The sequence below is a fragment of the Xenia sp. Carnegie-2017 genome, unplaced genomic scaffold, assembly GCF_021976095.1.
Source record: "Xenia sp. Carnegie-2017 unplaced genomic scaffold, XeniaSp_v1 HiC_scaffold_2, whole genome shotgun sequence".
Lineage (NCBI taxonomy): Eukaryota > Metazoa > Cnidaria > Anthozoa > Malacalcyonacea > Xeniidae > Xenia > Xenia sp. Carnegie-2017.
The window spans coordinates 8892392-8907242 of record NW_025813482.1 but is presented as its reverse complement, the minus strand read 5'-3'; the positions used below and the strand labels follow the sequence as shown (position 1 = coordinate 8907242).

At 31.4% G+C, this 14851-nt stretch overlaps 2 protein-coding genes and 1 long non-coding RNA gene across 4 annotated transcripts; 2 read left to right on the top strand and 1 right to left on the bottom strand.

Annotated features, from left to right (window-relative positions):
• The first annotated feature begins 3131 nt into the window (after positions 1 to 3131).
• On the top strand, positions 3132 to 5748 carry LOC124440351. The gene is made up of 3 exons (XR_006946660.1): positions 3132 to 3195; positions 5025 to 5635; positions 5719 to 5748. It is a non-coding gene; the product is annotated as an uncharacterized LOC124440351 (long non-coding RNA).
• A 694-nt stretch (positions 5749 to 6442) lies between these two features.
• On the top strand, positions 6443 to 9525 carry LOC124440348 (acid-sensing ion channel 5-like). The gene is made up of 5 exons (XM_046990731.1): positions 6443 to 6470; positions 6718 to 6777; positions 7217 to 7373; positions 8564 to 8655; positions 8887 to 9525. Exons 1-5 carry the CDS (start codon positions 6464 to 6466, stop codon positions 8997 to 8999), a joined length of 429 nt encoding a protein of 142 aa, XP_046846687.1. The 5' UTR covers positions 6443 to 6463; the 3' UTR covers positions 9000 to 9525.
• A 461-nt stretch (positions 9526 to 9986) lies between these two features.
• LOC124440339 lies at positions 9987 to 14527 on the bottom strand. Of its 2 annotated transcripts, XM_046990718.1 has the most exons (11): positions 14403 to 14527; positions 13890 to 14097; positions 13413 to 13599; positions 13013 to 13107; positions 12644 to 12722; positions 12321 to 12545; positions 12186 to 12227; positions 11909 to 12043; positions 11378 to 11672; positions 10868 to 11092; positions 9987 to 10389 (listed from the first exon to the last, which is right to left on the bottom strand). In XM_046990718.1, the coding sequence occupies exons 4-11, from the start codon at positions 13102 to 13104 to the stop codon at positions 10067 to 10069; spliced, it is 1416 nt and encodes a 471-aa protein (XP_046846674.1). In that variant the 5' UTR covers positions 13105 to 13107; positions 13413 to 13599; positions 13890 to 14097; positions 14403 to 14527; the 3' UTR covers positions 9987 to 10066. The 2 variants fall into 2 exon arrangements, with proteins under 2 accessions (XP_046846674.1, XP_046846675.1); XM_046990719.1 differs by lacking the exon at positions 9987 to 10389 and having other exon boundaries at positions 10854 to 11092.
• Positions 14528 to 14851: the final 324 nt, after the last annotated feature.

Here is a 14851-nt window from a genome sequence, read left to right as displayed (position 1 = left end):
TGTGAGATACATCTTGCAAGATGTTGATTCATAATACAAAGTCAATTAAGCACAAACACAAATGCTGATAAAGACTAAACAATTACAGTAAGCACTAAGTATGAAACATTAGCATTAATATAAGCACAAACATAAGCATAAGCAAATAGTATCACGAGAATAAAGACTTATTTTCTCGCAAATATTTATTTCACTCGTCTAAGACAGGGCAAGGTTTATCAAATGCATTTATTAAAATTAAAGAATTATAATTTTTATCGTGAACTTAATATCTAAGTTCATGTTTTCTGTTAGATAATCATTTTAACAAACGTTTTCAGACAAACGCATATCGTTAGTCTTGATAAAACTAGACATAGAATAGAAATCATAGGGGATAACAAATTTAACTACTTTACAAATACCTTTACAAAGTCTGTTTCATTTCTCCCATTTAACTACAACATGAACATTACCACGATATCTTCGCAATCGTAGTTCAGTATTACAGTAAAACATTACCAATTTACACGACCCCACGCCAAGGTCTTCAGATTGATCCATCAAATACAACAATTCATTTTCTTTTTGGTTTACAACCGAACTTTTTTTCTCTTCTCTTCAACCGAATCAAAAGCCATGGAATAATTATCAAAGCTTCACAACCGTGAAATTTCCCAAAACTTTAATCAGCACAGCAAAAATCTTGAAAGGTTATGTCTACATATACAGATAATACCCACAAGTAGTTTAGATATTTGATTGTTATCCTTATCCAACTTTATGCAGATCACAATAAACGATTTGTTTGAGGTACAATGAAGAACAATACGCTATAGAAATGATTAATCAAAGGAGTGAGAGTTATTGTTTGTTGCATTTCCTCATTAACCTATTTGGAAAGTGCATTTACATCAGGTATGTACTTCCTGAGCTTTCTTCCAATCAAAATTTGCAAATCAAATTGCAAATCACAATTTTCAATAAAATAAACTCAGCATTATTCAATTGTTCCTTTGAAGTAACTTGGGTAATTATGTATAAATTATCAGAAAAAGAGATTAAACTCATCTGCTGTTTTGAAATATCCGGAGAAAAAAGAATGAAAGAAAAAACGAGTCACGTGTCTCAAATGACATACAAGCTTCCCTGCCCAACAAAAAGGCGTGGCCTTTAATTTATTCACCCAACAAAAATTTGCATTTTTTAGCTATAGGATTAAAAATATTAAAAATTGCCTTAATTTAATCGTTAAATGTTTGAAAGCAGAAAAATTAGTGAAGAAATAATGTGAATAAGCTGCAAGTTAGTTGCGTGACATTAGTGTTAGAATTTTGGAACAATAAGAAAGGCATTTGAAACTCAATGAAAAAAAAATTTGGGGGTTCAATGTGTCCCTGTAAAATATTTCTGATTTTAATGCCTGTGATAAAAAATCTGTATGAAATGATACGAGCTACATGATTTGATTTTGTATGTGTTTCAAAATTTTGTCAGTAGAAGTATGTAAATTAAATCAAATATGCACAACTTTCTATGAACTATATATTTGCTCACTATGAATATACAAATACATTTCGGGTAAAGTTTGTTATAGACGTGTACGCAAATTTAACTTGCGTTGAAAACTTTCATTTCTAAACGTCTAAAATGATAAGTTGCAGCTAAGACAACTTGTTTGACAACAGTGACAATAAGGTAACTTATAAGTGTGTTGAAAGTTGAGATTAAAGTTGAAGTTGGATATGGTAATATCAGATATGCAAATATCATTTTAATTTCTAAATGTTCGTCCGTGGTTGGAGGTGGTGTATATGCATGGGACAAATAGTCAAATACAATTATTCTTAGGCGTGAGAATCAGTCAACTCCATTACTCAAATAAGCAACAAGTATCCTCATTTTATTGTTATATGCTTTAGGAAACATGTAACACCATTTTATAATGATTGGCTGGAAGCACAAGGAGGTTGCCATGTACAGTATTGTCACCATCTATGACGAGCTGTTCCAAGCAAATACGATTCACCATTGCACGACAGCGGAGATTTTCAATTTGAGCTATTCCCTCTTCATTCGCCATTACATTTGGAATCCTTTATTGTTCTTTTCCTCCTCTCATTAATATGCTTAAATTTAGCAGGTAATCTTGCCTGACTGAGGTTAAGATGTATGCACAAGCACAATTTGGCTGGTCGTCACAAATGTTTCTTTTTACCTTGTTTGCTGCAACAGTGACTACAACCTTCCTGTACTTAGAAGAATGCGATAGCCTCATTTCATTCAACTGCCAATAACATCTTGTGAATAAATTTATGTGGAAAATTAATTACATATTCAAATACTAGATTCTTCCATAAACATGAAAATATGTATGGGCTTTCTGATTCACATTTCATGTTTCATAGTTTTTGTTTTTCTTACCATAGAACACAAAATGTATTATGTACATAACATACAAAAATTCACTTTCACGATTAATCGTCTTTTTTGGCGTTTATTCAATTCTTCCTAAGAATGTGGCTCTTTATCTCGCTATGTATCTGTTATATCAATGATTCAATTGTTCAATGTATGTAAAATACAAGTATTTCCGTTCGTTTATGAATGTAAACATACAATTACTATTTACTAATCGTAACCGATTTTACAATGGCTCATTAATATCTGGAAAAAAATTTAAACAATAAAAAACAAATCGTTTCTTTCAAATACAGAGAAAAAATTGGTTAAAAAAAAGATAATCAGTAGTATAAATCGAACGTATCTATGTTTTATCATAATAGGAAAATTATTGATAAATTTTTCTAAATACCAGAAAATGTAAAATTCATAATGCTATTAGCTACTTATGTAAATATACCCAATTGACTGGTTCTTGTGTGCCATACATAGCTAGTCTTTATTTTTCAAAAAATTTGAGCAATAAAACATAAAAATTTTAATGGTTCTTAAAGACAGAATAATAAGATATAAAATAAAAAAAAAAATAAAACGTATATTTCGTATTCTGCAATCACGTTGTTTTATTGTTTGTCTCAATTTTTGCAATTTTTGTGACAAATTGGTTTTGACATTAATTTTTAAATAAGCGTTTAACTTTCATAACAGGTTGACTATATTTAAAGAACGTTGTCATAGTGTGATGTGCTTGTGGTCATGAGTGCCTGAGAGATGTTAAGTGAATGGCAATGAATATATAAAACATCACGTAAGGTAAGATTTTTCAAGAAATTTAGATGATATATAAAAAAGTTATCAAGTCTATTTAACTGCCTGCGATAACTAACATAATATGCAAGCCACAACACGTCTGATAGATATTATCTGTTTAAGGGCCTGTTTATATGGAAGCCGAGCTGACCCGCTTAGCGAGATCTCACTTGGCAGAGGCGAGATCTTGTCTGCCAGGATGAAATTTTTCTCTTGTAAACACGCAACTGCCGAGCTAGCCCGCTTGCCGAGCTAAGTTTTAACTATTTGAGCATGCGTATGATAACATATTAAAATGGCAGACAACGTGAACGTGTAAAAGCCATCAATGGCAAAAGCGAGCAAAATAGACACGACAATGGTTCAAAGAATGAACTTTCCCTGTGATTCAAAGATAATGGAGCATTTGATTGTTAATCTGTCTGATTATAAGTAGAAGATGCTTTATACAAGTTTTGATTTCGACCGCGTAAAACGTCTCGGCAAGCGAGATGAACGTCATATAAAAACATCAAAAATTCATCTTGCTTACCGGGCTATCCTGCTAAGTGGGCCATATAAACAGCCCCTAAATATGACATTAACAAAATCTTTTAGAAAAGCATTAGATTTCCAACATCGCGGACTGCTGAATAATAAAATTAAACCTTTTCTCTTTTGCATGCTTTTAACTTTGTATAGATGGTATTTTTGTATGCCACAATACGTTTACATAAGTGTGTAAAAGTACTGAAATTGAAATTGACAGAAGTTTTTTTTATGCGAGCCGACATGACATAAATTTTATGGTATTGGAAATTTCACATCGTCGACCCTTGATGTATCGAGCAACATAACAAATTAACATCGTTTCATTCAAATAGAAACATGAATAATGCAAATTGAGCTTTTAAAGGTCGACTATCAAGAAAACAATAATATCTTTTTGCATTGCGCTGTCTGGCAGGCTTTATATTGATGCGCCGAAGTGCACAATTTTATTGTCAGGCTGTCAACTACATTATAGTCATATCAATCTTCAGAAGCAGAAGATGCAGCATTTGATAGTCTCTTAAAAATACTGAACGTTCAAAAAGCTTAGATTATAAGTTTGCTTGGAGTGCTTATCTCACTAGATAACTGTATTAATTTACTGCATGGTTAACAAATAGATAACATTAACCGTTGTCTATACAGTTATAGATACACGGGCATGACGTCATTTGTGATAAAACGCAAAAGCAGCCACGAAGCGCCGGGTTACTACATAATATAAAATAAGTACGCCGAGTAAATGAAAACTAAGAAAAATGAAGAGTTCTGCAAAGAACTGTTTTAGTACTTTCAGAACTCTTTTTCTTATTTTTCTCTGGTTAGTTTTTTGTCGATTTTCACTTTGGTTTCGTGGTTTTTATTTGGTTTCAGTTCATTCACCATGGCAATTGCTCTTTTTAAGGCAATATTCAAATTTGTCTCAACGGCAAAATCTCCGTTTTAGAGTAAATGTGCGTAGCCCCAATATATATACACTAAATAATAAGTTTTCATAAGATTAAAGAACAAAGGCAATACTTCTTCGTACAGACCGAGCAAACTTAAGTTAGTAATAAGTAATTTATTCAATTTCTTTGCTATTACAGAAAGCACTTTCACAAATGAATATTTTATAAATTTGTACAGCGGGCAAGACGATTTCTGACAGGGCAAGATTTGGATAATTTGATTAACAAGATATTGATTAATTTTACGTTTGCTATTTTATGCTTTGTTGAATGCCGTAACTAACCAACGTCTAATAAATCTTGCTGATGGTATAATCAATTTCTTTATGAAATCATCTTTCTCGCCCATAGAAATCATGCACTCTGATGAAATGAAGGAACTAAATGGAGGATATTCCAAGTTGAGTGTTAAAGAAAAGAGAAAGCATCTTGGCAGACACCTTTGGGAGGATTTTGTAGAAAATTCATCATTACATGGCCTACATTACGTGTTTAAAAAACGTCCAGGATTACAACGCTTTATTTGGCTTATTCTGCTCGGTTTTATGTTTTCTTTATTCATATGGCAAACTTCAACAATTGCTCTGAAATATTTGGAATTTGATGTGACCAGTTCCATTGAATTGGTAACTGAAGAAGAAGTAAAATTTCCAGCCATTACATTTTGTAACTTCAACAAATACAGAAAAAGTTTTATTAAAGACACAGACTTTTACAAAGTAATTGAAAAGCATACCGTCTTTATGAAAACGAGAACAACAGTGTCGATTGGACAAAATACCCCAAAGTAAATGATTTGAATATGACAACATTCATTTATGAAGTAGGCCATCAAATGGACTATGACGATAAAACTAAGAAAGGAATGCTTTATTATTGCACATGGAAAGGAGAAATATGCGATAAAACATATTTTAAACCGACGTTCACAGACATGGGTCTTTGTCACACGTTTACTCCAGGTAATTTAGTTTAGAGATATTTTTTATCAATTGTTTTTTTTGTTTGAAAATTACTATACCACAATTTTAATGAATTGTTACAGAGAAAAGCAACAACAATAACGTAGCAGCTCAGGCAAACATTCTGGACTACATCTCAAGATGTCAGTGGAACAATCAGAATACATTGGATTTCTCGAGTTTTCAGCTGGATTAAAAATTAGAATACATGATCCAGATGAACTTCCTCTGGTTTCAGGATTAGGTTTTGCAGTAATGCCAGGATCTCATGTTTATGCAAGTATTACACGACAAAGGGTGAGTAGACAAGCTGAGCAGCCAATAATGCTGCTGCTGTTGTTTATAAATGGCTTGCTATGTCCTTTAAAACTACTTATTTAATTGTCGTTAAATACTGACTAAAAGTTAGTAAATTATATGAATATGTGACTTAATGATGAGCTTTTGATCAAACACGATTTCCTTTAAGTATATTTTCTACTGTATAAATACCATAAATGTACAACTCCCTTTATGTGTTTTCCAACAATCTGGACGATTTTCTAGTGTCTAAAAGTGTATTTTCACTATATTTTATTATGAATGATATGACCATACAAATACACAAAACATTCATTAGCTTATAGCTACATTTACAGCATGAAATATGAGCAACGTATAATAGCAGAAAATATTGAATTATTATTTTAGACAATTTCGTTAAAGTCTCCTTATAAAACAATGTGCGAAGATAAGAAACTTCCAGGAGTGAAAAAATACTATTGCTGCTTGTTATGAAGTTTGTAAACAAACCTACATTGCAAAACATGCAAATGTCAACCATTTTATATGAGAGGTAATTGTATACTATATATTGCTAAATTTATGCATAGACGTAAAATATGCACGTACAATTAATCTCATTAAACAATAAAGCAAACCTTTTGAAATGTACTGAGAAATATAAGTATAGCTAGGAACAAGCTTAATGTATTTTATTGGAACAAAAGAAGTAATTGCTATCCCAAAATTACTAAATTAGTCTTGATGATTTTTAACCTATTTTTTGAATTCTAACAATTAATTTGACATCATTTTTTTAGATATAAAGTACAAGCCATGTAACGTTAAACAATATTTAAGCTGTGTGTTTCTCTTGGAAGGTTAGTATAAAACAGAGGTGTCATGATATAGACAATCACTTTACATGACTGAAACATTTTGTCAGTAGTCTAACCCTGTTAAAGAGGGAAAGACAAATCATTTTAAAATAACAGAATTGCGCTTGCTCGGCATTTTATCACTCTCTGCTTGTTTATAAATTTTTAATCAAACATACAAAAAGGTTATACCTTAAACGATATTTGATAAAGGTAAAGAGTAGAGAGTGTGAAAGTGTAGCTGAGAGAGAGAGAGGAGGAAAGGTGAGGTTAAAAATACGAGGAGGATGGTTTATTATATTTTATGTATATTCAATTGTTGATACGTTGAAAGAAGAATCACATGTAAAAGATTTCCTTGTATAACCTGATTAACCAGTTTGTCAAAAACTTTAAAATAAATGCAATGTGATATGAAATCATCATTTATGCAAATTTACAGAAAAATATTCCAGTTCGTTGGACAGTCATAAATGTGAATGCCCTGAATCATGTGACTCAATGAAATATGACCCGTATCTTTCCTATGGCTCCTTTCCCAATGTCGCATCAGCAGCACTTTATTCAACTTCCGAAAATACAACATTAGAAACTTTCAGGTAATGTGACTTGCTTTCAATGAAGAAATTTTTTTGATTCTTTTGTGCATCAAAAACTTTATATCACGTTGAACACATTTATTTCCTTATTACTGCGTGGGTCACTAAAATAATCTTTTGTTTTAAGAAATGCAACCAAATGCTCTAAATCCTATTAATAATTTCAAAATCCGTCTTTCCAAGTAGTTCTTCGATGCCCCATTCTAACTGAATCAATATTCTTTTTAAAGGCCCGTTCACAATTGACGGATACGATTTTGTCAGATACAAAAAAACCAGATCGTGTGAACACATACAAAATCGGTTTTCTACTGTCAGATCAAGTACAAAAATACGCAAAATATATCGATAAATTCACTGGATAACACAAATATCTGCCACTACTATAAATATCTAAACGAATATAAATATCAACATGCAAAATTATCGGACCGTCTGAACAAGCAGCCAAAAGTCCGAACCGAAACAATCGGATCCGATACATTGAACGATACATGTGAACGGCTTTTAAAAAATTGTAAACCACAAAGCTCTTAAACATCATAACATTGTCTCAATGCTCTTTCTACTTTTCTCTGCTGAACAACACAGATAGGTAGAAAGAAATTGAGATTGAGAGCCTAAGTTTTGGTCTTATTCTGTGCTTTTTTCTTGATCACAACTATCTCCAATTTCGGGCGACACTTTTTAAAATAACATTTCTATCTAATTTTGTTTTTCTCTTTTCTCCAGTTTTCTTACCATATTCTATCAAAGCTGCTTTTCTCGTTAATAAAAACAAATTACTTGAATGATTTAAAATAGCCAAATGACGATTTTGTTCAAACTGGAATGAACTGCTTCGATTCAATTTTTATTCATGTTTCATGTTAATACACTATGCATTTCATAAAATAAGAAGGACTCTACAATTTATGGTAATAATCTTTTCCACATGCATGAGAGGAAAGTAAGATAATATTTATTTACAAATTTTATTCATGTTTCATGTTAATACACTATGCATTTCATAAAATAAGAAGGACTCTACAATTTATGGTAATAATCGTTTCCAAATGCATGAGAGGAAAGAAAGATAATATCTATTTACAATCCATATAATGCAATTTATTGCAAAACACTTACAACTTACTAAATTGTTATAAATATGTTAAGTACTTTGCTTATGCATTTGTATAACATAATTTTAGGACAAATATGGTTGCAATTGACATCTTCTACGAAGATCTGAATTGCAAATCCCTCAGACAAGATCCAGCATATACCATACAAAGTTTACTGGGTAAATTTTCATTATTAATCTGTTAACAAAATAAGAAAATCTTACAAGTTACATCTTAGTTAATTCATTTACAATTAACTGTCGAGTCTCTAATATAAAACCAACTTGATTTTAATCGAATAAATTTAATATACATTTAAAGATTTTTACCATCACATCTTAAGATAGATAATCCCTATACCATGTAAAATATGATAACAACAATTTCCATGTATTTTTTATCTTTTTTAGGTGAAATTGGTGGCTTAATGGGTTTGTTTCTTGGTGCAAGTATTTTGACCTGGACGGAGTTTCTTGATGTTGCAGTCATGATGATTTTGACTCGCCTTGGCATTCATAAATAGTCTGCATACATCTTTGATTTATGTGAGTGTTATGTAAATTATAGAAAAGTTGAAAAGAAAAGCAGCCATTTACTGATTCAATTGAATCAACATACATAGGTTGCAAAAATCCTGAATATTTTTTAAAAAATAACAAATGGCAAGTTGCAGTTTTGAAATCATTTTTTAATTTGATGTAGCACGTGACCAAATATTACACAGCACGTGATAAGTATTGACAGCACAAACAGAAGAAACATAACAAAAACGTTAGAGCAAAAATGTTTTCATTATATGGCGTCTTGTAATTCATAAGAAAATCATGTTCACCTTCATGGATAGAACTTTCATGTTAATATACTCTCATACAATTAATAATTATTTTCAAAGATATTTGTGTAGAAATGTCACGTGTTGACGGTGGTGTAGTAATATTTAATCACATGCTCGGTGGTAGCTGTACAAAAAATATATCACGTGGTACACTACTTGTACTTAGATTTTATTACTTAATTGGTTTGCAAATAAATCATGTTTAGCATTCAGACATTTTGTAGTGAAAGAACAATTGCAATCATGCATGCTTTAAAAATTTTAACCATGAATTGTTAGATAGTAAAAAATTAAGTTGCTCATTTTAACCTATTGAGAACTTTCGTATTTAATGTGACAGGCGAGCTATCCTGCCCAACAAAAGAGCGTGACCTTCCATTTACCCAACAAAAGGTTGTAGTTCTTAATGTCATAGGCTGAAGAATATTGAAAACCATCTTAACTTAATCGTTTAATGCTTGAAAGCAGAAAAATTAGAAAGAATGACTGCAATTGTGCTGCATGTTAATGGTTCTAATTTGGAAAAAATTTGGGGGTTATAGTGTGTCCCAGTAAAAATTTTTTATTTTAATGCCTGTGTTAAAAAATATGTATAAAATGATACAAACCACATGATTTGATGTTTTTCAAAATTTTGTCAGTAGAAGTATGTAAATTAAATCAAATATGCACAACTTTCTATGAACTGTATATTTGCTCATTTTGAATTTACAAATACATTTCTGGTAAAGTTTTTTATTGCCGTATACGTAAATTTAACCTGCGTAGAAAACTTCCACTTCTGAAGGTCTAAAATAATAGGTTCCTGCTAAGAAAATCTGGCTTTGACCTGATTGATAACTATAGCCAGAAGGTAACTTATAAGTGTGACCAAAGTTGAGATAAGAGTTGGAGTTGGATCTGGCGTTATCATATATGCGAATATCATGTCCACCACCAAATGTTGGTCCGTAGCTGGAGGCAGTGTATATGGCATACTGACTATATCGATATAAATTAGCCTTGAACGGTGGTACATTGTACCTGTTCTTGAATGAAAATATGAAAGATTCCCAGCTTGAAATAAATCTTGATGAACCTTTAAATAAAGAAAATGTTTTAAGCTTATAAATATTTATCTGCCTTGTCAAAGTGAATGAATGAATTTACAATTCAAAACACCAAACAGCTTAGAGTTCATAATTCAAAGCATGGTATTCCATTATTTAATTTTGCCAAGTAAATATGGTATCCACATAATTGCCAAAATTAGAATTAACCAAAATTTAAGGTTTAGCACACGAAATGCCGAGAGTGGAACGAAGTCTGCTCGCGCTTGGACCAGAATTTGGAACCTCAAATCCTAAACGCAATATGAGTTTGGATTCGTTATGATACGCAAACGCGCTCAATTCCAGGAAATCATTACCAAATCAGTAATTAACAATTTCAAAATATGGCAACACACGTAAAAGACATAATTCCGTAGATGAATAAAAATCAGTGGATATGATTTCATAATAACTGTAACTGTACAAGTTAGCTACAGCAAGTTTTGATATTTTAGGTGACAATACCTCCCCATAATGCATCTGTGTAACCACCAAATATATATGAATTATAACGGATAATTGTTACAGTTGGTCCTTTGTTGTCACATCTGGAATGAAAAGTTCTTGATCTCCAACCATCACGACTAGCTCGGTAACATAATGTCCAAGACTGGGAGAAAGGAACCCATTTTGACAACAAGTTCTTGTAGGTTGTCTTTCCTCTCAATATTATTGAGTCAATTTCATTCACTATATAAATCAAAATGTGATAAAGTAAAATATCCTTATGAGATGAAACTGGCATGGTTTCCTGCGTTGTATAAATTTTCCCGCGCGTGCGTAAATTAGACGACAGTCAAAAATATAAAGTTTCTCATTTACACGTAGAATTTACAAGAAAAATATCATATAAGTTTCAATACGCGTAGTTATTTCAGTTGCTCTGTTCTTATCGTGAACATAAATGGTGAATTGTGAATGTCTATGTATTGATGTTCAGCAGATTTTTAAAACTGTAGTTGATATTTATCTTACTTTTCTTATTTTCAAGTGTCTGTATCCGCCGAGTCAAACGTTGTATTGTAGATTTTAAATTGCTTTCAGAAATATTTTGCTGCTTGTCGACTTTTTTTATCTTTCCTTCTAATATTTTCTTTGATGATTTTTGTTGTTTTTCCAAAGCTTTCTGCTTATTTACAGTTTTAGCTTCTAAATTCACCAGCTTTTGCTCAATTTTTTTTTGTTTTTTTCGAAAGTTTTTGTTGATCAAAGTTTGTTTCTGCTGTTCCTTCGTCAATTTTTGGAAAAAAGTTTTTTCTGCTTCGGTAACCTAAAAAGCATACATACATTAGCAATTTGATTATTGCAAGTTTGTTGCTTGCTAAAATTTTGCTTCCATAAACTATGTCATTTCTTACAGAAGACCTAAAGGTTCAATAATCAGTAGTGATGGAGTACAACCAACAACTTTTGTGTAATTATTCCTTCAGGTTGGCATTATTTTTTCTTTGTCACAAGCTGATAAAGTAGATTAAATACTAAATAAATAGATTTAACCACTCATACTTCAGACTTCATTGCAATCGTCTCCAATTCGTGTTGACTTTGAATTTGAAGCTTTTTACTTTTTGGAAGAAAAACAAGCAATCCTGGTGCACGTGGAATCTTTTTGAGTCTCTTAGTATCAGGAACAACCAAGACCTGTAAAATTATGTTGCTTTACAACGGTATTTGTAAATTTACATGGCTTTAGAATTTGTTTTACAACATTTTATAAAGCAGCCTGCTGTTTAAGTGTGTGTAATCAATTCATAAAAAAATATCACAAAAATGCACATCTTACTGCGCCATTTTTCTTTATTTCCTGCATCGTAGCACAATTTCCCTAAATATATATTTAAATTGAAACGATTCACGACATGTTGTTGAAATACAAGAATATAATGAAAGAATACAACAAATTTCTAAATAAACAAACTTTTTCTTTAACTCCTGTTTCTTCGTCCAGTCTGTAACTTTCCTCATTTCCCTGCGAATCTTTAACAGTGTAATCGATGCATTTTCTCCAAAGACGTTTAGGAAGAGATGAACGAATCCAAACCCAAGTATAAACTTCTTTTATTACCTTCCCGCCATTTATCGATGTGCAATTGTTTAAACAATAATTATCTGTTCCACCTTTTGGCCCGTAACAAGCACAACACTGAAAAAGGAATTGTTCATCGTTACGTATAAAATATACAAATTGATGCTATGTCTTGAACAGTTAGGAATTTCATCATTTCATAATATCTATAAAACCTGTGCATGAGAACAACCAATAAACGCTGTTGAGCTGTGAACAATTCCTGAACGTCTAGTGTTATTTTTGGCGCTGTAACTGTAAAAACAGAAATTTTTCATCAAATATTGGTGTGATAAAGATAAAATTAAGGAACTCCTTGTTGTGTTGATTTTTCATTAGAGTTGCTATTAAATGCACATAATGGCTTTCAAGAAACATGCTGGGTCGATAAAAAAACGTATCTGTTTGATTAAAGGTACAATTGCAATTCATTAAATGTTGTGATGTGTTACATTGTACTATACTCATTTTAACGTCAAGGAAAATACATTTTCTTCGAAAAATATTAAATATAATAACTTATAAAACAAATATTTAAACTTAACCTAAACGATCCAGAATCATCAACTCTGAAGTCTTTAAATCCTGGGATGAAAGCAAATCCCTGACAAGGTCGCTGGAGACACTTGTTCATCATCCCCTATTAATTCAAATAAACCCTCGCAATTACGTATTGACAAAAATCGGTAGCATGTGACTACGAAAAATAATTTTCGTTCTACAAAAGTTTTTGTGTATCTAAATTTACTGTTGAATTAAATCATTAATCACAAAAGTGACATGGAAGCACAAGAAGTTTTTCTGAGTCAACTCTAAAATACGATGACCACATGTTTAGAAAGAAAACCGCCATAACAACACCTAACTTAAACGATTTATTCGAGAAACTTGCTAGAAATTGAACAATTTTGACTTATTAGTAGCCTGAGCTTAAAAGGAACTTACCCATCCTAACCTAGGAGATACATGTCCTCCAAAGAGAGAACAACGGAAATCTTTACTGACAACTTTACCAACTTGCAAATCTTTAACAAACAGAATATCACCAATACCAGGATTGTGTTTTGTACATCCACCTTTATCTCTAATGATAAGTTTATCTAAACGTCGTGGATTAGCAAGTCTAAAACTCCTATAAAGATAAATAATAATTAAACAAAAACTACGATAACATTCAAAGAATAAAAGATTATTCACTTTTCTTGTCAAATAAATTGAACAAAGAGTATTTATTCTGATGGCATTTTAATTATGAACTTGAGACCAACAGGAAATTTTACCGAAGTGCAACTTGCACAGCAATTACTTTTTGTTTTAAAATATTTTAATTGAATCCAAATTTCATGACATGTATAAGTTTTATATTTAAATTAAATGATAAGTGAGCAGATATTATAAATAAATAATATTTTGATATATTACCAATGTGCTTTGGTATCAGAAAAATTTTTTGACGTTGAAAACTGAAAACGAATATCCAAGATTTCAATATTTCCAAATATACTGGACCAATGTGGATCACCAAAAGGATCAACAACTTCTGCAGAAGATGGAACTGTCCACGTAATAGAATTATTTTTTGTTGCAATTAAAAGATAACCCCTCCATCTGTAGTGACGTCACACCAAGCCTTATAATAAAATAAGAATTAGACTTCAAATGATTTGGAGCAAATGTTATACGTTAAAAAATTGTCTATTGACGCCGTTTTATATGGTAGTATTATAAGAGATGTTTTGGATTACATGTTTTCTGTAGGTAAAACGCTGAATTATACTCAATGAGTTTCTCATACATGAAAAAATGGGGAGTACATGACAAACTCACCAACTATTTTGTCTGCTTATTTAAGTATATGAAAAACAAATGAAACAAGACTAAAGTTGCTCATGACTGGTCATAAAATCCATAATGTATATTTACTATTCAACCCACCTTAACAACTTTATAAACTTCTTTTGGGTTTATCCAATAAAATCCATTTTTTGCACTAGGAATTTTGTCTACAACTTCCGCACAATCAATAGCGGGATCAAAATATTCACCAACAGTTGAGCTTCCTAGATAAATGAGATTATTGAGATCAAAAATTCATTACTTTTTAAAGTCAACTGAGCACAATAACTGCTTTTTCTGGTTGAAAATTAAAAATTGTACTTTTCTTATAATGTAAATAAAAGAAAAGTCTGGTAAATTAGATCAGTTTCATTAAAATCTATGGTATGTATTCAGGCATGCTTTTATGGGTGATGAGATCGTACTATGTCACCTTTGTTTCCACAACCTGCACATTTCCTTACTGACATATAGCAATACTAACTTGCCACTGTCTTCATAAATAAAGACATTTGAAGCTTCAGATAATGTAATCATCATCATTAAAC